Source organism: Bombus huntii, chromosome 3 (genome assembly GCF_024542735.1).
Source record: "Bombus huntii isolate Logan2020A chromosome 3, iyBomHunt1.1, whole genome shotgun sequence".
Taxonomy (NCBI): Eukaryota; Metazoa; Arthropoda; class Insecta; order Hymenoptera; family Apidae; genus Bombus; species Bombus huntii.
In genome coordinates, this window is record NC_066240.1 from 10,316,768 (window position 1) to 10,341,822 (window position 25,055).

At 37.8% G+C, this 25,055-nt stretch overlaps 1 protein-coding gene across 3 annotated transcripts in view; it reads right to left on the reverse strand.

Moving 5' to 3' along the window:
• Positions 1–25,055, reverse strand: part of LOC126863748 (carbonic anhydrase-related protein 10) — a 226,734-nt gene that overhangs the window by 63,956 nt on the left and 137,723 nt on the right. For all 3 annotated transcript variants that reach the window (XM_050614218.1, XM_050614219.1, XM_050614220.1), the window contains exon 3: positions 9,413–9,549. In XM_050614218.1, coding sequence (XP_050470175.1) covers positions 9,413–9,549 — 137 coding nt within the window. The remainder of the gene's footprint in view (positions 1–9,412; positions 9,550–25,055) is intronic.

Here is a 25,055-nt window from a genome sequence, read left to right on the forward strand (position 1 = left end):
ATTTCAAACGCAATTCGAAACCCACTGAACTCTGGAAACAGTAGTTTCAGAAAAATCCACGCAATATTTAGAAGTTCTTGGTTGCGACTTCGTTGTCGAAGGGTCGAACGAAATTTCTCGTGGAATTTCCACGAGCTACGTTTCATCTTTATGCAGAGTGTTTCGGTAGGTTGAAGAGTCCGAGGGGGATGGGTGGTTTGCGAGGGGTTGGCACGAAAAGAAACGCGCATAGTTCGAATTTGTCGGGCAGGACACAAAGTGCCTTCCACGGAAATGCCCGTGAAAAGGTTTAAACGCGCACCCGAGGGATCGTTTGCTCTTCCTCTCTCTTCCCATCTTCTTTCCAACCCCTCGAATCTAACCCAACCCCCCGATGCCAACTTCCCGGAGCCGGAGTCAATCTTCCCAGGCGCAAGTAGCCGCGTTCTCACGAGGCAAGCTCATCGGATGCATTCTACGCTTTGAAACGAACCATGGTTTGGGTTCTGTTCATTGTTTGGTCCACCCTCGAATCATCCCCTCCAACGTCCAATCGCTATCCTCCGAAGGCACAAAAGCGCCTAAAGGGAACAGGTTTCCAGCGTTCTTCCTCACCTCCCGACTCGCATCGGTTAGCCGGCGTCACACGCGTTGTTTAAGTCAAACAATCGACCATTCGCGAAAAAGGAATACCTTTCGTTTCGTTATTATCAGGAATTCGTGCTCCTTGATTTATGTCTTTCTTTTTTTTTTTCTTTGAAAGCGAAGATAATTTGATAAGGCGTTTCTATTGTGTTTGAAGAATGATTTGGTTAGCTGTTTTTTCAATTTCAAATCGACGGATAATTTTCAGAGGCGTTGCTATCGGGCGAATGAGTTAGTTGATTTGTAATTGTTAGTGGGTTTGTAAATTTACGTGTTAATAAAAATATTAAAGAACATCTTTCCGTTATTAATGACAAATTATGTCTGATTTCTGCTTAGAATTATGTTTTATTCATAAAAACGTTAAAGGACGAGTTTCTATCATAAACGAGTAACAAAATCAAATTTTTATCATGCTTTAATAAAACTCGGTCCCCATAGAATCAAATGTTTAAAATACAATCAGTAGTAGGTAAATATGTCTATCAATTTTTAAAAAGGAGACAACTTTTACAAAGGAAATTAAAATCAGAACCAGAAACATTGTGATAACCAAAACATTCATAATTATAGAATTCGGAATTACCATAGACAAATTTAATTCCAACTAGCTCGATTCTACTCCTTACGGGTATAAATATGATATAATTCATCTTCGACAGATACGATACGACTCTAAATACGTCGAAGCTCTATAAGTAAACAGATGGTTTTATCCAAAAAATTAGGAACCCGAGTGGCAAGTCATGTAACTCGTTTTTCCTAAATAACGTTAAACATTTTCTCAACGAGTTAAGATTCTTCCATCGAAAATCAAAACTTAAAGCAGCGGAACATACCGCGGAACTATTCGGTGCGCGATTCGAAATCCTACGAAGAAACGCTTCAATTATTTCATTAACGGGTGGCTGACCCGCCAAGAAACAAAAGTCTCGAACGTTTCGCAGTTCTCGGGAAGAAGTATCGCAACACCGTGGATGATGGAGCTGTAGGCGGAAGCGAAACTCAACCGCGGCCAGAAAGGAAAAGAAACGAAGGGAAAAAGAAAAGGGAGGAAATACAAACGACTCTCGGCTAGGGCTTTAAGGCTCGCGACGAGTGTTTGCACGAAAGCTACTTCGCCAAGAGTGTTATTGTTTGATAAACTCAAAAATGACGCGCCTCTGGTTCGTTTGAAGTCCCGCGGTTCGCGAACTGCCCGGAACAATGAAGTCCCTCAGAAGAGGAAACCAACGAAGTCGTTTAATCATCGAGCTACCAAGTACCTTGGCTTTGCGTTATTTTTATTGGCTGCTGTTTGCTGTTTATGTAAGAAACTTTTTCGTGCCCTTTCATTTCTCTGTTTCCTTTAGATGCATTACTCTGCGAACTGCAGTTGAGTTTGTTACATTTTGTGCGGTTTTAATCACAAAACTTCGATTCTCTCCTTTCTGTTTCGTCTTTGTCTCATGCATACATACGTACGTTTATACAAATTTATATTCTTGTGGATATAATTGAAAGAAATTAAATCCAGGTAGAAAACTGGTTTGCAAGTGTATGTTTATAGCGATCAGAAAATTATTTAAACAATCAGTTATCCACTACATTGATAAACCCTAATATTTCACGGGACATTTAACGCTAATTATATGTATAAATTTTTAACTTAATAGTCTATTTGTAGTAAATGTGCTGTAACTTTATATACATTTTTCGATTGGTGTAAAATTTTACCAGTATAATCATGATACTCGTGTTTCATTACAGTACCAATGAAATATCAAAAAGTCTTAATATAATATATTGATAAAAATAGTATCTACATCAATAGTATCTACATCAAACTAAATTGCTATTCATTGTTGCTATAGGTCTACATGTATATCTAAAATTATCAAAATTTCCAACTAATTCCATTTTCAAGAAATTATAAAATCTGAGAAAAGGAGAAGCAATACGAGCTCGGCTCATGAGCCAACGAGCCATTTCTCGCTGAGAAATAGACAGTCTAAAGGAAGTTCCAGTCATGTTCGGGCTGAGCTTCGAATCGGGACTTCTGCTCACGTGCCGGCAATCACCGTGTCAGCTGAGGCGGCCACGTGATTCGTTTCTATCGTATCCACGGTGCGATTAGAGTTAGCACGTTTCGCGTAACAAACGAAAGGTTTCGCCTTTGAGACCGTAGCCAGCACAGCTTTCGCGAAAATCGGACAAAGCGCACGTGGTCAGTGTTTCGCGCTTTTCACACGATGGAACTATCACCACGACGCTCAAACGGTCATGGAACTTTCTTTGAATAGCAGCGAACTCTGGTGAAAAATGGAAAGTCTTTTATTTCATAAAACTAGTACTTTTTAACGTACAGTTGTCGGAATGGTCAAAATCAGTAATTTGTAATTTTTTGTTATTTCGCATACTTTTTACAGTCTAGTTGTTGAATATTTTGTATGTTAGAAATATGTAGATACTAGAAGATTTTAATTTGTAGCGTTTTAAGAACATGTTTTACTACGATATATCGCAATTTGTGTATTGAATAGGAATAATATATTAAATTAATCAACGTTCAGCTATCCATGTGTTAATTTTTCAGGAAAATTTTCGAAAAATAATTGCGGCGTTAACAGCAATTATTTCCGAATTACGATAGAATTGTCGATACTTTGTCACGAAGATGCACGTAAAAACGGCCAAGGGAACTACGATTAATTTTAGAAAGGTTTCGGCAAAATCGAATTATCTCCGTAAATTGCTCGTTCCAGTTCTGTTTCAAATTATCGGTTTTCGCCTCGATTCGCTAGATTTATACACCGTCAAAGTTTCTTACCTACTTTTTAATTCAATTCTTCGCTCGATTCAGTTTTACGACTCCCAATCGAAATTACGTATTAATTACTTTGGCAACTTTCGCATGCTTTTCCAACGTCATAGTAATCAACAAGCAACTCGATATTTTTCGAACAAATCGCTGTCGATCTGGCATATATTGTTACGTGAACAACGATGCATTTGCATGTTAATATGAATTCGGCGATTTTATTTCGGCGTTGTTCAGACGAAATTGACGATCGTAATTAAAAAATATATTAATACGCTCTATGTTGATTACGTCTGCTGCAATGGAAGATGGGTGTATTAACACCGTCGCGAACGATACCGAAGCTGGCTATCGATGCGCATCGAGTATTGAAAAGTTGGATGAAATTAAAAATTCACATTGGACGTAGACAAATTTATCAGCACATCTATATCTCTAACCTTGACTCCTTTAACCATCGACGTTATCGTCCAGTCGTTTAATTCAAGACGAGGAAACTTACCAACTGTTTCGTATGAAATTGTCTACACTACAAATAACAAGTTATAGTAAATGAAAAGATCAATTCTAAAATTCTTTGGAAAATATATAAAAAGATTTTTTATCCTACACATAGGACGACAACACTCACGAACTTCTTCCTGTACATAAAATTATTTATACTACAAGCACAATAATAAGTTATAGAAAATAAAACAATTGCGCAATTTCAAAAATTTACTATAATTATATTTAAATCATCACGATCAAGCAATTTCCAAGAACGAGCCCATTACGAACTTGTTAACAAAGGAGTGAAATTCCTTTCGATTGTGATAAATATTTTATAGCGTTACGTCGGTCAGTAAATTTTCTCCAATTTAACCAAACTGCTTTCGTGGAAATCAGTAATAGAACGCGTCAGTCTCTCCTAAATATTCTTTGGCTCGTGTCGAAGTGTATCGACGTTTATTCCACGGTGGATACAAGCAGCCTTCGCCAAGCGATTTCCATAAAACAATTTCCGCAACTGCACTTTCGCGTCCTAGACGAGTAGACGTGGAATTCTCGTGTCGCGTTACGTCACGCGAATACGCGATAAAGCCATGCATCCAAGAGGGAAACTACAAGAAATAACGTTGTTCGACGAAAGCAACGTTAATCGATCGATCCTGCAAATAAAAGATCTTCGAAAGGTCTTCTATTCTATGAATACTTTATTTGATAAAGAATTATATTCCAAGTTTGATAAATTCGAGAAATGATAGTGAATTACGGTCCCTTGGGGATCAACCGGAAATTTATCGCGACGACGTGGCCTTCTTGCGAAAAATTATAGCAAACGTCACTTGGTGGAATTCTATGTGTAAATATAAGTGCTTCATACCGTTTTATTATTTTCAAATTTATTTACGAAATTGACGATTTAAATAAAGAATTTGTCATTTTTATAATTATTAGAACATTCGTTAGTAAGTCGATTTAACGGCTCGCTAATTAAATTGAATGGCCTGTTGAGAGATTTTAGAGCTGAGATCTGGAGATAGAGATGTCGAGGCTAGCAGGATTAATAACGATAACGAGTTAATATTATTATAAGGCGATCCTGGATTTGGCTGTTTTCTATGAAAGCTTCGATCGCAATACCCATTCATAGCTTACGTTCGCAGTACGTTTCATCTTTTGGCGTAGTATCTTGGCATAACAATACACATATCTATTTCGATACTATTAGTAATATACTAAATCGTTACATGTGTGTATCTTTTTTTTACATATTAATATGGGAAGAATATATTGCACAGCAGGTAGAATAAATAATCGCTATGGTCAGACACAGTATGTGTAATATACAATGAATCGAATGAACGAAATAATCATAATAAATATATACACTGCAGTATAAATATTTCACATCAAGTGGAATAGTTGTTTTCTGGTCAGACAAGCCGTACCTTATTGTCTATAAAATTTAATTTAAAATTTAATGCTAATATACCCTTATCTTCGATATATTTATTACATTACTTTCGAAATATTCTATTAACAAACAAAAATCTCTTTTTCTATAAACTACAGAAACTTCCCTTCTGAAAAATTTGATTACTCGAATCTCATTATTCACTATATTAATCTTACAAGTTGTTACGTCGCGTAACCCTCTACCTAGCCGAGGCCACACACCGCTGGCAATATGGCTACCAGATGTCTTTGGATACTCGCAGCGTATCTTCCATGATTTCAAGGACCTTCCATAAATCACATAGATTTCCTAGAAAAGGTCCTTCAAACGAAACAAACATCTGGTTCGGAGGAATTTCTAGAGACTATTGTCTACCACGGCTTAACAAGGGAAAGTCAGTTTTTGTCACGTACGCTGCAACTTTCCTCCCACTAACAACTTTCTCTCGAGGGCGGTTAAGACCCTTCGTTTAACCAATTAAAAACGAAGCCTATTCCCTCACTCTCCTAAATAACATCGGCACCAACAAATCCGATGGTCCCGTGCGCTAGACAGACTCATCCTTAGCTCTCCTCCGAGACAGCATCGTCTTCCAAGAGTACTGTTTTTGCATTCTTCGAACGGTCAACATCCTTCGAGCGGGTATACACACCCGCAGATCACTCAGTCACTCATCTCGTACATACGCACCAGTGTAACTATCCTCGTTATAAGTTGTGGAATAAACGGTGAAATATAACTTACTACTGTGTCATATTCATATCAACCACCTCTGTTATCCTAATCGAAACAGGGGAACGACTACTTCGCGGCGTCGATTCACCGAATCGTAGCGAGAATTTACGCCTCTCGCTGACGCGTTTTCCTCGCGACCGCGTCTCTCCGCGAACGGTCGTAACACAAGTAAAACCCTTTCCCCTCTAGAAAACCAATATCTATTCGATCTTTCCGAGCGTATCGACAGTGTCTACGACATACAATCGCACAACAGTGTGTCGTCGAGCCGTTAAACAAATTGCTTCGCCATCTGAAGGGAGAAGAGATACATCAGCTCGACCGTTGCAAGGATTCTTGCAAATTCCAGCTCGCGTTTGAAAAGTGGAACTGCAATCTTTCCCTCGATGAATATTCACCTGGCAAAGCAAACAATCGCCTTTCCCTCTTTCTCTTACTTTTTCTTTTTGATCCTGCCGCGTTCTTTCGATCATTTGAAAAAGTTCCGTGCAATGCACGTAACACATTCATAAAAATGTTTTATGACAAACGTTCAAATATTTCCCAAAGCCATTGAAAGCCGATGAATAGGAAAATATTTCGAGAACAAAATTCCACCCTCACCGTCCTCGATGCCTGTGTCCTCTCATTAATTATGGTTCGACGATTAATCAAGCAGTGGCTCGTCGTTGTTCGCAAGTCGCATCGGCGAGATTTACAATATTTACGTGACTCGTCACGGCGCCGCAGCGCGCATCAATTTCACAGCGGAAAATGGGCCCCGCGTAAATCGGCCGCCGCGTTAATTTCCACACATGCAATCCACGCGGCGGCTGCTCGATAAAACCAGCCCGACGTAGCGAACAAAAAGCGGAAGGGAAACGAATGACGGCGAAACCGAGCCCCCATAGCCCGGCGCACCGTTGTTATCCTCGCATCTGCGAAACCAATGACCGCTTTTTTTCCATTTACCTCGCGGTTGCTACTCCTGGATCAAGTTTGTTTCGAAGCAAATCTTTAGGATAAAATTAAGCCGCGATTGTGATGTAAATTGTAACAGCGAAATATGCCACCTTCTTGCAAAATAGAATTAACGTTTACTAGTGACATTTTGTAAGTCGCGATTTTCGAGTCATTGGTACTAATACATTCTCTTGTATGCGGTATTAACAGATTTGCTAATAAAAGAAATTAAATTTCTTAGATGAACTTGATAAGTTACAGATCATTGTATTTAACGTAAAATTGTAAAGTAGAAGGTCCACAATTTACGAATTGTGACGCTGGGAAAATATGGGGAATTTTAGAATTTTTTAAGATATTTCCGTAGCCTCAAGAAACTAGTGGCACGTTGTAATATGTGATCGTTTGATTGATCAAGCGAGGTTGAGATTCAGATGAACATCCTATGGATGAATCTCAGCTTGGATTGCGGTTAGGTAAATTGAGTAACGAGGGGTTTGAGAGAACTTTCATGTGGAATTCGAAGTCAGAATTTTCTTTTGCTACTGTTTCTCAATGTTCCTCTATCCATAATTGAATTCATAAAATTGATATCGTTCTGCCGATATTGCGAAATATACACGCGTCAGAATAAAGTTAATAACTGTATTACGTTTTTATTTCAATTATTATTAAAATCAAAGACTATTTTAAGAGCAAAGAGATTTAAATTAGATTGTCAAATGACAATTATTTCCATTTTAAAGTCATACTATCTATGATATAAGATTGTCAAAGAAGTCTAACGCTGCATATTAAAATCAGTGATTACTTTTAGGGTAAGAGAGAATTAGCATGATTTCACGCGTAGGGAAACTGAAGAACGAATAAACGTTTAATTATTATTTTCGTGGTTTTAAGGTATCACGAACCAATAAGACGAACGTTAAACAGCCACATTGGTAATTAATGGATATATTATCGAACTAACGAACTCCCTGGCGTGGTGAAAAATGGATAGAGAGAAAGTGGAGAACGGTCCAGAGTGAATTCAAAATCCATTACTAGCCGGCGACAGCTCTGGGAATAGCCGCGGCGTAGCTACTCACGTTCAACTGAATGCGTCTCCCCGTGATATCAGTCTACCCAGTCAAATAAATCATCCGAAAAATGTTAATTTTCACTTGAATCTACTTCACGTATCTGCGACGCGTCGAACCAATCGCTGTCTGATGTGTTTTATTTTTTAACCTGAGATGGTATTTGTGAGTTTCGATTAAGACGAACGCCATTCTTTTTTAGAAATTTTCCTACGTCTTTTTCTTTATTCATACATATTCTGTTCCTATATTTTTCATTACTTGTTATTATTTCCATTTCCATTAGTCTTTCGTGTTTTATCTTATTTAAGATAGTATCGCTTATTTACCATTTTGCTTCGAAATTTTCAGATAAATTTATTTTATAATTTAAATTTAAATCCATTTATGAGTTAACGTTTAATCGCTTTTTTGTTGGATTTAACTAAAGTATTTTTAAAGTATGAAATATTTAGGAAGAATCCCCTGCTGGGGATACCAATCGATACTATGAAATTTATAACTTATTTAATATACGAGATCCCCAAATGGGGACTGTGAAAGCTAATATTATTTTGTTTCTATACGTGTCATTATTATTAATTTTATTATTATTCCGTGGTATTTTAATTATACTGTTCCTCTTTGAAACGCTGTTGTAATTAATGTATTCTTTCCTAGATTAATATGCTCATACAATATATTCCATTTTTGTATTAACGTTCCCGTTCCTTTTATTCTTTCCTAAAGCTCAGATTAAAATTATTTCTACGGTGTTAAGGGGTAAAACTAGATATCTTATGACAGTTAATAAAATGTAAAATGTTTGATCCGAAGAAACATTTCAATTGACTTTTTCACATACATACAAATAACAGAAATAAAATGAACGAAAATTAATGAAAATAAATGAAATGAAATGATTTGATATTACAAGACAACTAATAATACATCTTAAGTTCGAAATTATTAAATAATAATAATATATATATATATAGTATAAGAAATGATATAATATATAAATAATATCATTTTAATAATATTAATTTTAATAATAATACAGATGCCAATTTTGACGTTAGATATAAATTATATCAGAACGTATAATACTGAATAAAGTAAATATCACGAAGAGAGCATCATCTTCATTGAAACAAAGGCGTGACGATAGAAATTTCTGTCACGAATCGACTCGGTATACAATCCTCCTTTACTTTTGAATACACGAGCTTACTCAAAAGTCGAAGCACCGCCAACGAGGAATAAAAAGAGAAGAAATAAAGGGACATTGAAGAACACTGGATAAATTACCTTGTGTTTGTCGACCGACACTGGTCTCAAGTGGCGGTCGAAGAGAAGCTTGTCAGGCTCGATGTTGATAGGACTCTGTCGTCTTCCTTTGCTGCACAAATACCACTGGGGGTTTATCAGACCCCAAAACGAAGGTCCTGCAAACAAAGTGAAAACATGCATACATTAACGATTTTCCCTAATTTTCTTTTACAAGCAATTTTTTTTATTTTTACCGTGTCATATAAATTAAATCGTTCTTTTGCAATCTTAAAATTATTTTCAGAATTACTACGGTCGCTAGTTTTCAGAAATAACGAGCATGTTATTTTATCAAATACACCACTGTTATTTGAGGAATGTTACAACTGGCTCTCTTACAAAGTTCCACAAAGGTATAATGTAAATTCACGTTTCATTTACGTACCGACGTTTAAAATTTCAAAAATTTCTAATTAAAATTAATTAATCGTTCTACCCAAGAAAATAGATCGAAATGATTTACGATCATCGAATTATTAGAATCAGTGACAGACAAGCGATTTTTCCCCATAAGTTGCTTTATCGCAAACAAATGATACAAGAAGTCATAAATTCTAAAGTAAATTTAAGAACGTATTGTTCGTAGATAAGTTTCCTCTACTTTCCCATTTGTAGATTAATACTGACTTCTGACTGGTCGTAAATAAAGAGATTATAACATCCAAGAGATTGGTAATCCAATCAATCAGTTAATTCCCACGACTAACAAATTGGACGTAAAATATTTTCCAAACGAAGACTATCATTCGTATCAAACGTCCCCTCCTGAATCTTCTTTCTGGAAAAAAAAACACAGTCTTTTGAAACAATCGCAACTGCAGTTATCAACGCGTTATCAGGTGATGTTGAAATTGGGAAAGCGTTTCGATAACGCCGCGTGGGCATCGACGAAACAATTTTTTTCCGGCGGTTTCCAATTTTCCCCGGTTGCAAGTTCGGCGAAGTTTACGGGTCGAAAAACCGCGACAGTGGCTATCCCAGGCGACCGCGAATCGTCGTCTTGTCGTCTGTCAGCCGTTTGGAAATTTGAAATTTTTATAATTTCAACTTTTCCGTGTGGCCTGCGCCGGCGTAGCCCGCCTTCGGAACCTTAGCAGTTCGCGTCAACTTTTATTCGGTAAAAGGGCTTTCGAACTCGTTTCGTAGGGCGACACGAACCAACGGGGAGCTCTCCCTCTTCCTTCTCTTCATCTTCAGCCCGTTTCCGCTCGCATTTCCCGCCGTCTCCTCTGAGAAATTTAACTTTCTTTTCGCGTGGATCGCGAGGATCGATATACCAAGAACGTTCCAACTAACGAATCCTTCCTTCGTGGATCTGTGGGTTAACCAAGAGGAATGATCTCGTTTCTCATCTGCATCAAGCTCTTTTGCTGAACTTCTGAACAAGAAGCAGCGAGAACTGTTCATTGTTATAGGGTTTTCATTATGTAAGATACGATGCAAATTATTTAATTTTAGGGAAATACGTCATCTTTTGTTCGCATATAATTGCAATAGGCGCCGTGTTAAAGGTCAGTAACAATTACACGATAGAAAACATTTACAAGATTGTACGCTATGCAACAACAAATGAGAAAAAGATTCTTTTCTTTTTTCAATTTAAGGATACATTCTCGATATGATGCAAATTTAGTTGATATTAATAGGTTTTTCAATACTGATTCGTAAATATCAATTTTTGCAACTGTTGCACGAATTCTCGTCTCCTTTTCAATCAGAATAAGCGTAGAAACTTCAAAGAGCTAAATATCCCCTTTAGATTATAGCTCGTACTTTTCCCATCATTTCACCAAACATTTTGAACTTTTGCCTTCAAAAGTATGTCGTTCAGGGACGAGTACATAAATGATTTAAGCGATATAAGCTTTCAAGTCAGAGAAATTGCTTCGCTACGAAAATGTACTTTCCTGGAAAAAACTCTGCTATGGACTTTTCTCTGTGGCATTACAGAGTAATAAATTAATTGCCATATACACGACCATTTCCGCATTCACTAATAATTTGAACAGCCACGGACAATTTGTCATTTATGATACAGCAAGTCTTATAATTAGAACAATGAAATTTCTACAAGTGATCGTAATTCGACGAGTACTATAACATTAAAAAATAACTATAAAAGAAGCAATACAAAGAACAATACAAAGATAGCGAATCTTATAATATACAGCAAGTCTTATAATTAGAACAATGAAATTTCTACAAGTGATCGTAATTCGACGAGTACTATAAAATTAAAAAATAACTATAAAAGAAGCAATACAAAGAACAATACAAAGATAGCGAATCTTAATATACGGAAAATTGATATGAACGACGCCGAATCTCTCGTTAGTAGTCGTTAACATGGTAGCTAAAACGACCATAGTTGCGGTTGAAGTATCGCGCGTCTTTTCGTTTAAAGCACGATACAATTCCGCCGCGTTCTCCATCTTCCATAGTTCTGACGTCTATGATATTAACGATCCGACGCGTCGTAAGGGTAAGTAATAAATTATTGCTCGTATAAACAACTCGTATAACCGACGCCCCAGGCACGTCAGCACGGGAATTTGCCACCGTGACGGCACGCGACGTTGCACACAAAGAGAATCTTATACAACGATCCATACACGCCGCGCGGTTTTCCAGCAAAGTGTTCCGTGATACTTTCTCATCTTCATTTAATGCATAATAATTCAGAATATTCGCGGCGACATTGTTGGCCGATCCACAGTGAAAATTTCGTCCCTAACTAAAGATCCCTCGTGCATTCGGACGGTACACAATAGCAATTAATAATAAAGCTTTAGCAAAAGATAGTTTTAAGTCGGTTTTACGACGGGAACGTGATTTCCCTGCTGCTTCTCAGTTTCAGATTTTCCATAACATATTTCGTTCTAGCTTCGTTTATAGCCAGTAGAACATTTCATTTTGGAAAATTCGGTGTTCCTTCTTGCACCTCGATAACAATTGCCAATTTGGATTTTGTCTAAGCTAGGTGACGCTTCAATATCTCGTGGACATATTTTAATTTTAATTTTAATTAAATCTCTTCGAAAATCCATTTTTTCGAGTCTTTTTCCTTCTGATCGTGAATTTAATAAACTCCAACATATATTCCTATCTCACGCTAACAATTCTTCGACAATCATTCTTATTCAAACACAACTACGTGCTTAATTTCCCTATTAATTAATCTCCGATTGCCACGTTCACCCCTTTCGAAATCGTGGAAAACCTCTTAACAGCAGCCCTATCATAGCCTGCTCGTTAAAAGAAACATTTCCGAAAACGATTCACCAACGACCGTTGTGCAACGTTTCACGGACGATTCTTTTTGCCGTGCTAATGAGAGGGGTGCGATAACGATAGCGAGACACGCGAGTGCAATTAAAAATTACGGGGTCAATGCCGATACACACAGTCGCGTTTTTACCGCGATGCGATTGTTAGTCGTGTGTTCTCGCCTTTATCATCGACATATCGACGCAATTAACCCCTTTTGTTCCACGATTCTCACCCTCGAATGGCCCGTTACAACCCCTCTTCTTCCACGATCGGGTTTCTCTTTGTTCCTCTTTCACAGGGTGAAAACAGAAAAAATCACTGGTATTTTTTTTCTAGTTTATCTGGACTCGTTGGGAATATTTTTGGGGGAAGAACATAGCCGTAAATTTCGCGAATGATAACAAACGACTCGTTGAACGCGTCGCTGCGTGTTATAGTTTGTTGGAAGGGAAATGCGCATTTAACGATTTTGTTGGTAGAGTGCTTGTAAATGTTCCCGTTTCAGCAATCTCGCGCACTTTTTTTTTAAAGGTTTCTCGTCGAAACAGGATTTTCAGTTAATTTAGTACCGGTGCTTTTCAAGTTGTTAACATTTTCCAAGCTCAACCGGTTTTTTATACGCTCGTATCAAGTATCATCATCGTTAAATCGGTGGAAAAGTTCATCTCTTTCGCCTTTCAAGTTGAACCTAGGAATTAAAAGTGAACAACTAGTGAAATGATAAAATAAATACTCAAACCTGCATACTACGTGTTAAAGTTAAGTAAATTAATTGTATATTATCTTTTCGGCATTTTTTCTTTTTTTTTTTTTCTTATTTCAATCTCTAAATACATTTAGATACGTACCACAGTGTATAGATACGCTGGGACAAATCGATGTTTATGATGAAGAAAGATCTATTTCATAGAAAGGAAGATCAATTGCATAGTTTTTTCTAGCATATCCTATTGTATGAATGAAGTGTATGGCCAAGCACGCTTATTTTGCTGTTAATACAAATGCAAGTAACTAGTCTATTGGATAATGTTTAATTTATTAGAAATGCTGGTCCATATGGAAAATATGTAAAGCGAAATATTAATTCGTCTCGTGCTCCAATTCTTCGTTCGTACGTGTCGACCATTAAAATGTAAAATTATTATGAGCCAGAGGGACGAAATAGCGTGTCGGTGAGTAGAGAGGACAGATCTCTCTACAATGTACATATTCATAGGTAAGTAAACAGATATACGAAACGAAACACATCGTGCGATAGAACAGTCGAGTAATTTGCAATAAGGATGTTGATCCTGTATTGCGAGCTAGTTTCAAATTCCCAGCATTTGGTACAGATCTCCGTTTATTCTGCGTTGTGTAAATGAGAACTTCGATTTGGAAAATTTTTACATTCGCGTGGAAAGTAACCAATTTTCTTGGAAATTATGCTTTATTACGCGAGATGAAAACGAAAGAAACGATACGATATTCGCCAATATCTGTTACCACCGTATCTGTATCTGTTCTATGATTATACAGAATATATTCCAACTTTTACGAAGCAAAATTTTCAAGATTCGATATTAGTTACTTTAGTACTGTTCTATCTTTATTTACTATTTCCCTTATTGATTTTTATGTTCGTACAACCTTTTTTGTCGTATTCATATGTATAGAATATCCTAATAAAATTTTGCCTTAAAAACTAGAACACTCTGTATATAATGTAAAATCTGCATACATAATATATACGTTTCGATGTGATAGGATATCGAACGTTTTATCGGTCGAAATATGAAAACTGAAGGTAATAATGAAAAAAATATCAGATAACGTATCGATACCTGTATTAGATGAACTTGCCTCGGAGAAAACTAGTTTACACAGTCGATTTTCACGCGTGTTTCGTAATACCTGACATTCAACGCTTCGTTGTATAATGCATGCATTTTCGATACTCTGTTGCTTCCGCAGCGCAGTTTTTACATGTTAAATATTAAAATTTCCTTTTAAATACCTAGCGCTACGTTATCGACGAGAACTTGTGTTTCCGCTATTACTCTTCGATATTATTTGGAAAGTGGAAGAGATTTTACGATTTTATTCGGTAATTTTGTCTAAATGTTTATTCCAATTATTAAATTAGTGAGAATATAGCAATTAATTTTGTCAGGCTTCGAAATATTTGTATACCATTTCAATTTGTCAATAAAATATATCTATGTATACAACGTGTTTTTTTAATGTCATATGACTCAAAAAGTTAATTTTAGAAAATTCGCAGAATATTTGATACGAAATGTATCTTGTATAATATTAAATATAAGTTAATAAATATATGAAATATAATAAAATATTAAATATAATATTAAAAAACTAATATGGCAACAATTTATTGATTATATTATATTCTCATTATGTGTGTTCAATCAAGCTCTTCTCTTCATAATAAGACTAAGGCAAAATGGAAACCAATAGAAACCACAAACAACACAAGCCCTTGACTACTACTACATCGCAAGCTCTTGACTATTACTACATTGCAAATCTAAACACAGACACTATTACTGATCAAACTTGCTCTATCGTCAAAAAACACACGCCTATTACAGAACTTGGATTCTCTTCGATTAAAAAATCCCCTTTCCTTTAAAAATCATAATAATTATCTTCGATCAAAAGCCAATGTATAAGCCACGTAGCTGACATACAGCTCCTAAAACGCTGAAAACACCAGCTTGGTACCCGGTCCACACGACCAACCAACACCGTCAGGATTTATAGTATCTCGCTTGAGCGTATCGCGTCCAGGCGTCGGCTATTTGTCAAGCGACGCAACATTAACCCGATATTTATAACATCGCCTAGCCCACTCGCCGAGGAATTTCATTTTCGAACAGCGAGCGACCGAGCCTCGCCCCCTAACCAACGATATAATTGCATAATTAGCAGCCTGACGGATCCAGCCAGTCTCTCCAACGCCGTTTTCGCGGAAACTCCGATCCAGATGGGGGTTGGCCAGTGGTCGGGGTGAACCTTCGAGTTAATGAAATAACGGTGGCCAGATGGAATGATTACTTTCTTATCACCCGAAGGCAGGTAGACTATTATGGCATTCATCAGGTACCTGGAGGAAGCAGCCATTGGAGAGGGGTTGCAAAACGGGGTTGCTTCTGGAGGAAAGGGAAACGTGGCCTCGGAACGAGGTAAGGTAAGAGGCGGTAGATAACAGGAGAAAGGGTGATAACTGGAGAGCCTTACTCCAGTGTACAACCAGTTGCGAGACTGCTCCTTCTCTCTCTCTCTCTCTCTTTCTCGAAGGGAGGTGTAACAACCCCATTATTGAAACTTCAAGCGCGGAGCAATCATTCTGCAATTAGCAAAAGTGATTAAGTGTAGAAGCTAACGCAGCCTCGTTCGAGTCCTCTGCCTCGCGTTTGCCCTCCTCCAACCTTTCTTCCATCCTCTGTACCCTTTGCTTCATCTTCCTTGCTCACCGTTACCTGTTCAGCAAACCTCTCCCCACCCTATCCCTTCCTTCTACACACCTACAGCTTTCCCTACAGTACGAGAAGCAACACAACTCGTAGTTACATCGCGGTCGTTGTTGATCCCCTTTGCGGTCTGGATTCCACCCTTATTCTATCCCAGCTTCCCCATCCCGGTGTCAACTGCTTCACTGACACCTGTTTTAATTATCCACGTGTCCTTCCTGCGGGGAAGAAAGGACGGGCGTCTGATAATTCGTAATGAACGGACAAGGACAAGTGGATACACACCCTCTGAAGGGTGAGACCTGTTAACTGACGTAATTACAGGCTAGCCACCGCTGCGGATAATTGTTGGGGATTTTTTCCCTCCGCCTGTTCTAAGAAAGAAGGGCGAAATTATCCTTTCTGGATTCCTGTCTTAAACTGTCCGTCAGTGAGCTTAAATATAGAGGTAACGAAGAGGTTCGTCAGATTCCACTCGATAAGGAGCACCGACTTGGCTAGATGGAATTAATCAAGGGCGGATTAGCCCCGCCGGGATTTCTCGATAAAAACAATTAATCGGTGGATGGAACGGCTTGAAAATTGCCACGGGGGCTGTTCTTACTTGGATCGATGGGTGAAAGAAGGATCGTAAGGTTTTCCAGGATTCTGAGGTTTCTGTAGTTGAAAGATTGATTTATTTCATGATCGAGGACTTCTTTGTAAATTTTTTTCCACAGTAAGAATTATAGGGGTTCGATTGGTTTTTAAATCATCCTTAGTTTCGTTGACACGATCACATTTGTGATGTGCCCACGTATGTCGTCATGGGCATTTTCTATTCTAAGTCTAATGACGTATTTGTACGAGTCATCGATCTGTTTTCCAAGAAATTTTCAACTAAAATTAAACAAATTTTTTAGTTAAAAAGTTTTGGTTTTGTTCAGAAAAGTGTGTCTCTTTTTTCTTTGTTTAAAATGTTATGGTACATAAACAACTGTTTGAAATGTTTTTGATCGAAATAAAAATATCTTATTCTTTACCCAAGTGCAACGGTGTTAATAACATTTTCCATTTATTATAATACGAGATAAAATATATGATGGAATCTACTGCAATATGCAGACGGTGTTAATTGTACGAGGTCAGTGGAATAGTTTCGATACCAGACATATGTCATTCGAGATTGTCACTAGCCGGAGAATTCGAACAATATATCTATTTCGAAGATTTCCTAACCATCTCTGTAGGCATTTCCTGATCATAAATCCTTGCCACCTCCGACGCTTAAAGCATTGCTCGGCTACAATGAAATGTCAATTCTTGGCTAACAGTGGCGTTGCCGACCAACCATTGAAATTCTTCAAATGTCCAAGAAATGTCCAAAGTGCAAACAAAAGTCAAGGTTCAAGATAACAGCGACTTGAAATATTTATACTGTTCATCTATACAAAAAGATAATTGTTTGAAAATGTAACACGAATATTTTTGTATTTCTGAATAGTCGTAACGTGGCCATTTTATATCCTAAAAGTAATATAGGAAGATAGTAAAACATAATATCCATCTAAAAAGTGTAAAAATTAATGGCTTTCTTTTAATTTGGTTGTTTATTATATAACCGCTTAATGCAAAGAGATCTAATGCACGAAGTCAGGTTCTTATCGCATCGCTTTGATCAAATGAATCCCTTGCTAAAAGAATTTTAATTTTCTCGAGTAGCGATGAATAATGAAACAAAAGCACGGATGTATCGGGGCGCTATGGCCGTAATTCAAGGTTTCTTTTCCCCCTCTTAGGTTCATATCGTGCATTCAGAAAATCACGCGCAAATTGCATACAATTATCAAGCCTATCAGCTATCAAACGTAGCGGTAATTTAGAAAATAAACGAAAGACCAAAAGAATTCCGAGAAAACGCTAATCACCGACCGTTCAAGGTGGCGAAGAAACTTTTCGACCTCGTGCAATTACCACCACGATCTTCCCGAGTTAGGCATCGATTCCACGAAACTGTCTCCAATTTCATGGTTATAAAAATACCTCGAAACCTTTGTCGGCATCGATGGACGACCCTGAACATTACTCGATCGTAATTTCTAAATTCCTCTTATTAATTTGAAGAATCACCCGAGTATAAACGAAAGCTTGGAATGACGAACCAGAAACGATGACAAATTGCTCTGTGTACCATCTTATCGAACTGTGTTTAAAAGTTCTGCGACTAGCGCCGACAAGTGTTGCCACACAGATGGCAGAAACGTTAAATTTCTCGAGAACAATAAACCCGAACAATATTGAATCGTCCATCCCAGACAATATTTTCACTTCTCAAGCCGTATCTCCATTTTGACCAATTCGACCACCGTAACTCGGATCGGTCTATAAACACCCCCATCCATCAATCTTGTCGCTCTTGGAACTCGAAAAGCTCACGATGAGTCGCGATATCTCGGCTCGAGTTCCAAGAGAGCTCGTAAAAAAGCAGCGAGATCCATCGTAGAAAAAGCTTAATTACGAAACGGTGGATTACAGGTGGAGTAGTGGGGGTAGCCTTCATTAGCGTGTGGATTTTCTGCCATCTAAAAACCGTCAGCCACCCCCATACACGTCCGTGGGGGAGGGGGGGGCATTCGCGACGGCAACCTCGGAAAAGGATAGTTGATTGGGCGAAATGTATTCATGTATGCATATGAATTCAGAAACCAGGAGGAGGCCGAGGCGTCGCGACGCCTCGATGTCTGCTACGGGCTAAAAGCTGGCTGCTTGAAAAACATCTTAATTGGACTTGGCGCGCTGTCGCGATCCCAATGGACCCCTATTTCTCCCATCCTTTAAGGGGTGAACAGGCTGCCTTCGATGCTGCACGTTCCCTCTCCGTCACCCCCTCCCTTTTATATCTGGCCTTCTTCGGCATTTTGGAATCGAGATTGCCCGATAGAGCCAGACGACTAGAGACGCTTTCTTCCACGTCGGGATCGACGCGAATGTAAAATGAGAGAACCTCTTTTCGCGGCGTAAGAGGATCTTGTTACGAGTGAGGACATTTTGAAGGGTTCTCTTCTTTCTGCTTTTTGCTTTCTTTCTTTTCCCGTTCGTTTTTAGGGAGTTCTGGCAGAAAGAATGGGGCGATTCGAATTGTCCTTGGAATACGAGGTGCAATAATTGACGGGTCGAGGGTCCAGCGATGGGAAGTCGTTCAGTGTTTCAGTGTTAAGCGCGTCTTTTGACTTCTAAAGGTATACTCAAAGAATAATCTACCAGCTAATGATATTACCGAATTGACAAATTACAGGATACGGGTTGTAAACTTTTATTTTGCAAATTTGCAATTTGATTGTCAACTTGTTGCTGTTACGTGAGAGTATTTGTCGATATTGGTAACTAAATGCTTTTAACTGATAGTTTGTGATATTTCTCTAATAATATTAGTTCGATTGTGTAAATAAACATGATTTGAATTGAAAATGGAAAATCTTCAATATGATCATTTTGTGGATGTTGAGTAAGACAAGAAAGGAAAGTGGTTGATTATAGAGATCAGGTGTTAAAGTTAACATTTCGTTTTATGGACAAAGAAAGTGCCTTAGGAATCAAATGATAAAGTCGTCGCTTCACGCGCGAAACCTGTTCTACGTGTAAAGAATCTTTTTGAGGAATCAGATGTTAAAGTTAAACATTGCGCGTGTGAAATCTGATTTATAGGTAAGAGGAAGTTTTCGAAGAGGAATGGAAAGTTAGATAATATCTATATTTAAGTAGAGCTATATATAAATACAGTGGCCATAACACAATGTTCCATGACTTTTCAATTTGATTTTAAAATAAAGCTCTATCGATAACCAGACAGCGGCCAATATCTCTCCATGGATGAGATGGCCACGAATATCTTGAGAAAGAAAATACTTTTCTTAAAGCAGATAAAACCAGTGAAGTTCCTTTTTCGATATCGACACTGGGGGGAATTCTTACGATCTGTCTATTGTGATAACAAACATCAAAATTGCCTCAACGCGAAAGATCAATAATATACGTGACATCGTATAAAAGCAAGCGTGACAGTACCGTATATTAAATCCAATGGAAACAAAATTTCCTTTTGCGCGATAGAGGAAAGTCCTATAATAATAAATAAGATATACGATTGATTAAATCTACCATCTCTCCTGAGAAAAAGTTACACAAACAGAGGACCACGTATGCATTTGGTATAACGTTTATTAAATATAGAAGATAAACATCGCAGCGAAAAATCAGCATCAACATCGAATATATGAAATGAATAATTTGCTACGAGAGAAAGTCATTATAAATTCTCTGAAACGATAGAATGAAGTAAATTAAAAGATTAATAAATTTCTTGTAGCGATTAAGATATTAACAAATTCGTTAAAAGATTTTATTATAGAAAAGGAATTTACGAAAAGATTAATACGTTTGAAGATTGAGAAATTATATTATAAATCAAATTATAATAAAATGTAAATACCGCCTACTAAATATTTAAGACATAAAGAAGATTACATCATTGTTCCCTAATAAAAGAAATATCTCCATGCTACAAAGTTTATACCTCTTATCTATATAATTCCCCTTTTTACATCTGCAGATAGAGCCTTATAAAGCATGGAAGAGAGGAAGGAGGAAAAAGGGAAAGGTCGGAAACGCGTGGCAGCATTCCGGATACGCAGAGGGAATGTATGCAAATACGAAGGCGGAAGGATTACTTACGTTAAAGCACGGTGGAGCGACAGGAAGAAAAGGGGGTTGGAGAAAGTTTGGAAGGGGCAGAAAAGGGGAAAGAAAGAAGAGCTATTTCCATAAAAATTCCCGATCCCTACCGGATCAATCTCGATATGCATGAAATATTCAAAAACAAAATGATTACAGCCTTAAAAGCGGCGCGATGCACTCGGAAATACCGGATGAAGGCACGGAAGAAAAATAACGAGCGTTGTAGGAAGTAGACGCGAAACAAAAGCATGAATATAAGATGGTTAAAAGGTCCATGAGGGAGAGAAAATATTTTCTCGAATAACATTTTACGATGGGATCATCGACGACGATCATGGGACCGTTTTGACTTTGTGTCCGTTCAACCTAACTTTATGATCGTAATTAGCGTTTGTTGATTTCCCCTTCGTCGATATCGTAAGGGATGAAACCCACCAACGATACTCGTTTTTATTGTAATTCGTATTGGGTAGAAGGAAGTACAGTGGATAACAAAAAGTTCAGACCCGAATGTAGTTTTACACTCGTCCATAAAATTAAAGAACCACTAAATTTCGATCGAGAAATTGTCGCTCTTTGAACTGCTATAAATAACTTCGTGAGAAAATATCATACGTGAGTCTATGTGGGCTTATTTTAAAGATGAAATCTTTACTTTTCCATCCCTCGATTTTCAAAAGGATTTTCTCATTTTAAAAGATAATTTAGAATCTGATCGATTATTTCCGAATGATAAAAAGTACGAAAATAATAAAATTATTAAAACGCTTCGAACAGAAGGAACAAACAGTAATGATAAAATATCGAACGAAGAAAATACTCGACTTATAGATTACTAGATTTATCGTTTCAAAAAGTACCACCGTAAGCGAAGAAGGACCAAGCGAAAGGAAAATAAGAGAACCGCAGAAAGGCAAGGACACAACATTCGATATTCCCGATTATGGCGTTCAATTTCAGGAAAGCTTCTTAATTGTTTTAATAATAAATAAACGTCCGTTAAATCAACCTTCGGCGTGACCGGTCGCGAACCTTAATTAAATTGTTCCGTCTGTTAATAAATTCCACCCTCTCCATCTCTTTGCATCGCTTCAGTTTGCCTCATTAATATCCCCGATTAATTTGTTTTGACAGGCAAGCTCGCTGCAAACAGCAATCTTAAGAGGGGTCTCGTCGCGAAAAAAGAGATAACCTGGTTCGACGATCGATGAGTTCAGAAAAAAGTCCTTCGACCCTTTTATACCCGCGCCCCCCGCCTACTTACCCCTGATTCAGCCAGGTTGAACGAGAGGCTCGTTGGCTGGCTGCGACACTTTTCGTGTTCTCACGGAGCCGATAAATCTCTTTCTCTCGTCCCGTGAAAACGAGAGTTTGCCGTGGAAATCGAGGGGCGACCAATGAAAGCCGCGAATGTACGCTCGGTGTCTAGAATTTTTCTTTCTATCCTTGTTGCTTCCCTTTCTGACCCTTCTCTTTTGTTCGATGAGGTTTGTTCCGTTTCTGTTCTATTTAAATATTTTTCGTTACTTTTCGAAAGATTCTAGGTACACTGACAGTGGAAATGATTCAAGATGGATGGATAGGGGGATTGAAATTTTTTATTAGACAAGTGGATTTTCTGAAAAGATAAAAATGTAAATGGGATTAAGTGTTTTATAGATAGGCCGCGCTCTTCGAATATTTTTTCTATTAATCTTTTGAGAGTGTAGCAAAATGTCGAAAAACTCACAATGGGCCATTCAGAAGGTACTTATTTTACTTAGTTTGTAATGTAGGTCCCTCCATTCTCTATCTCTTTCTTTCTCTCTTTTCTCTCTCTCTCTCTCTCTCTCTCTCTCACTATTATTGACTTCAAACTCACAGTTTCCAAATTTCAGTCGTGAGTTCGTAAATTACGTCAGAAAGAGCAGTTATAAAACTGGTAAAAAATAACTGGAAACGATTACGCGTTCTTTAATTTCTTTTCTTGAACGATTCGAGGACAGGCCGAAAGTTTTAAAATCATCTGGATTTGTGAAATTTTTGAGACCGTCAGAAGCCACGAAAGTTTCGGTAACACATTCAAAGCTTTCAAGATTTGCAGCACTCCGGAGACTTTCGAGCTTCCGTGCCCATCACGGTTCGGATAACATTCGAAATAATTTTAAACTTCACGCTACTCCGATCTGGACGAAACTTTCCGCGAAACTTGTCACGGACCTCTTAGAATGTGTCCGCGAGACAAAACTCCATTTTAAGGAAAAAATGTTTCGACCAAGATAGCTCTACCATCGTGATCCGTTCATTTCTCTGTTTAAAAGTTCTTGACCGCTAATATAGCGGTTTAAGAATAATATCGTTCATTGCTAGCAATTCATCAATTATTTTCTCATATCTTTAGACTTTTTATACTTTCGCTGCCATTAACGCACACGGTGCGTCGCTCTGTTTATCCAATTATAAAAAAAAAAGAAATGTATAGTGCGTTTGTAATATATATTTATTATGGCTCAAGATAAATATATTTCTAATGCAAAAATAATTCCAGAGACGAAGTCGTACAATGAATATCAATCTTGATAAAATTTGTTCAACTCTGTTTAGTAACAAGCAGGAGCAAGACTGTTATTTTAGTCGAATTAAAAACGAAATAAAATATATCACCGTCACAATTCTCAAACAAGATCCGCGATCCCTAACTCTGAAGCAACACTCTGAAATTCTTACCATTCTTAAAATAATCCCAGTGATCCGGGCCGATTTTATCGCTCGATAAAACGTTCGATTCCTCTCTGAAGTGGAAGCAACGCACCGTGAAAGTTCCGACGACATTCGTAAGTAACAAGTAACGAGCGACAAGTCAAACGATCGACGATCGGCCCCCACCCCCGTCTGCTCGGTTACGGAGCACAGAGGAAGGCTGGTAAGGATAAAGAAAAAGTTTGGCAACAGGAAGGAAAATCCCATTCGTCTCGGGCTTCTAGTTCGAGTTCGGAAAAATTCCAGGGTTTCTAATAAAACTTTCACGGCTGCTCCAACTAAAAATAAAGTCTTCGAGTTCCGATAGTTAAATTCGAGATTATCAGCGACAGATAACGGGGTGAAATGAAATATACTTGGAGGGAATGGCGCGTGCGCAGGTGGATTACGTCTAAAGTCTTCGTCGCACCTTAGTCTGTCGAGCTTCGAATTAATTACCTTGGTCCAATTAATCAACGTCGTTTCATCGGGTGCGTTCAAATCTAGATGTAACCCCGCATCCACCATCCCTAAACGACGATATCATTGAATGGCTGATTTTCCACGCGGTCAGGATTCCCTAGCGAGTACTCGCTTTGTTCGTTAAAGGAAATCGATCGAGGTAATTGGTTCTGTTTTACGAGCAAACGATATGAAGTCTCGTGCTCGCGTTCGCTACCTCTTAGAATTATCCAGCCGTTTGCTTAGTTTTCGTAAGATGTACATTGATTTGTTTGAAAAGTTACGGATATTGAGATATGTATAATTTTATGTGCTAACTAGATTGGCTGCGTAGTAGTGACACACGTATATGAATATAAGTGTGTGGAAGTATGTGTGTAAGCAGCGTCTCGAAAAACAGATGAATGTAACTGTCCCGTTGGCAGTTTGGTATGGAAGATGGCGAGACAAAGAAAGTGCTGAAACGCGTGCAAATGTATATCGACGAAGATCCTGGAAATCGTTTATTAAATGTTAGAATTTAATCTTGAAGCTAAGATTAATAATCTGTGGAAGACACAATGTTTATGTTGAAATAATATTGTGTGATATTTATTAGACAAAATTACAGAACCAAATGTATTTGAAATATAAGTGAATGTTATGGATTGTTGACAGTTGGCCAGTTACTCTCAGACTGACTGTACGTAGTGACCCATGGTCCCTTAAAAGATTTTGTACCCCACTCTCTATACAGTAGTGAGTATGACCTGTGTAAGTGTCCTGTTCAAATGCCTATGTAGGTGTTTGTATAAGATTAATATCGTTGTATTCCAACATTAAATAAATCTATAACTATTTTAATTTGAATTCTAAGTGTAAGCTTAGTGTTCCTTTACTTTTATTTCGGCAATTAAGATGCACAATTCTCAACAATGGAAGTAGCGGGATTTCAGAAAAATGTTAGGTCAATTTGTTTCCATAGATTCATATTTGACTATGCTGTA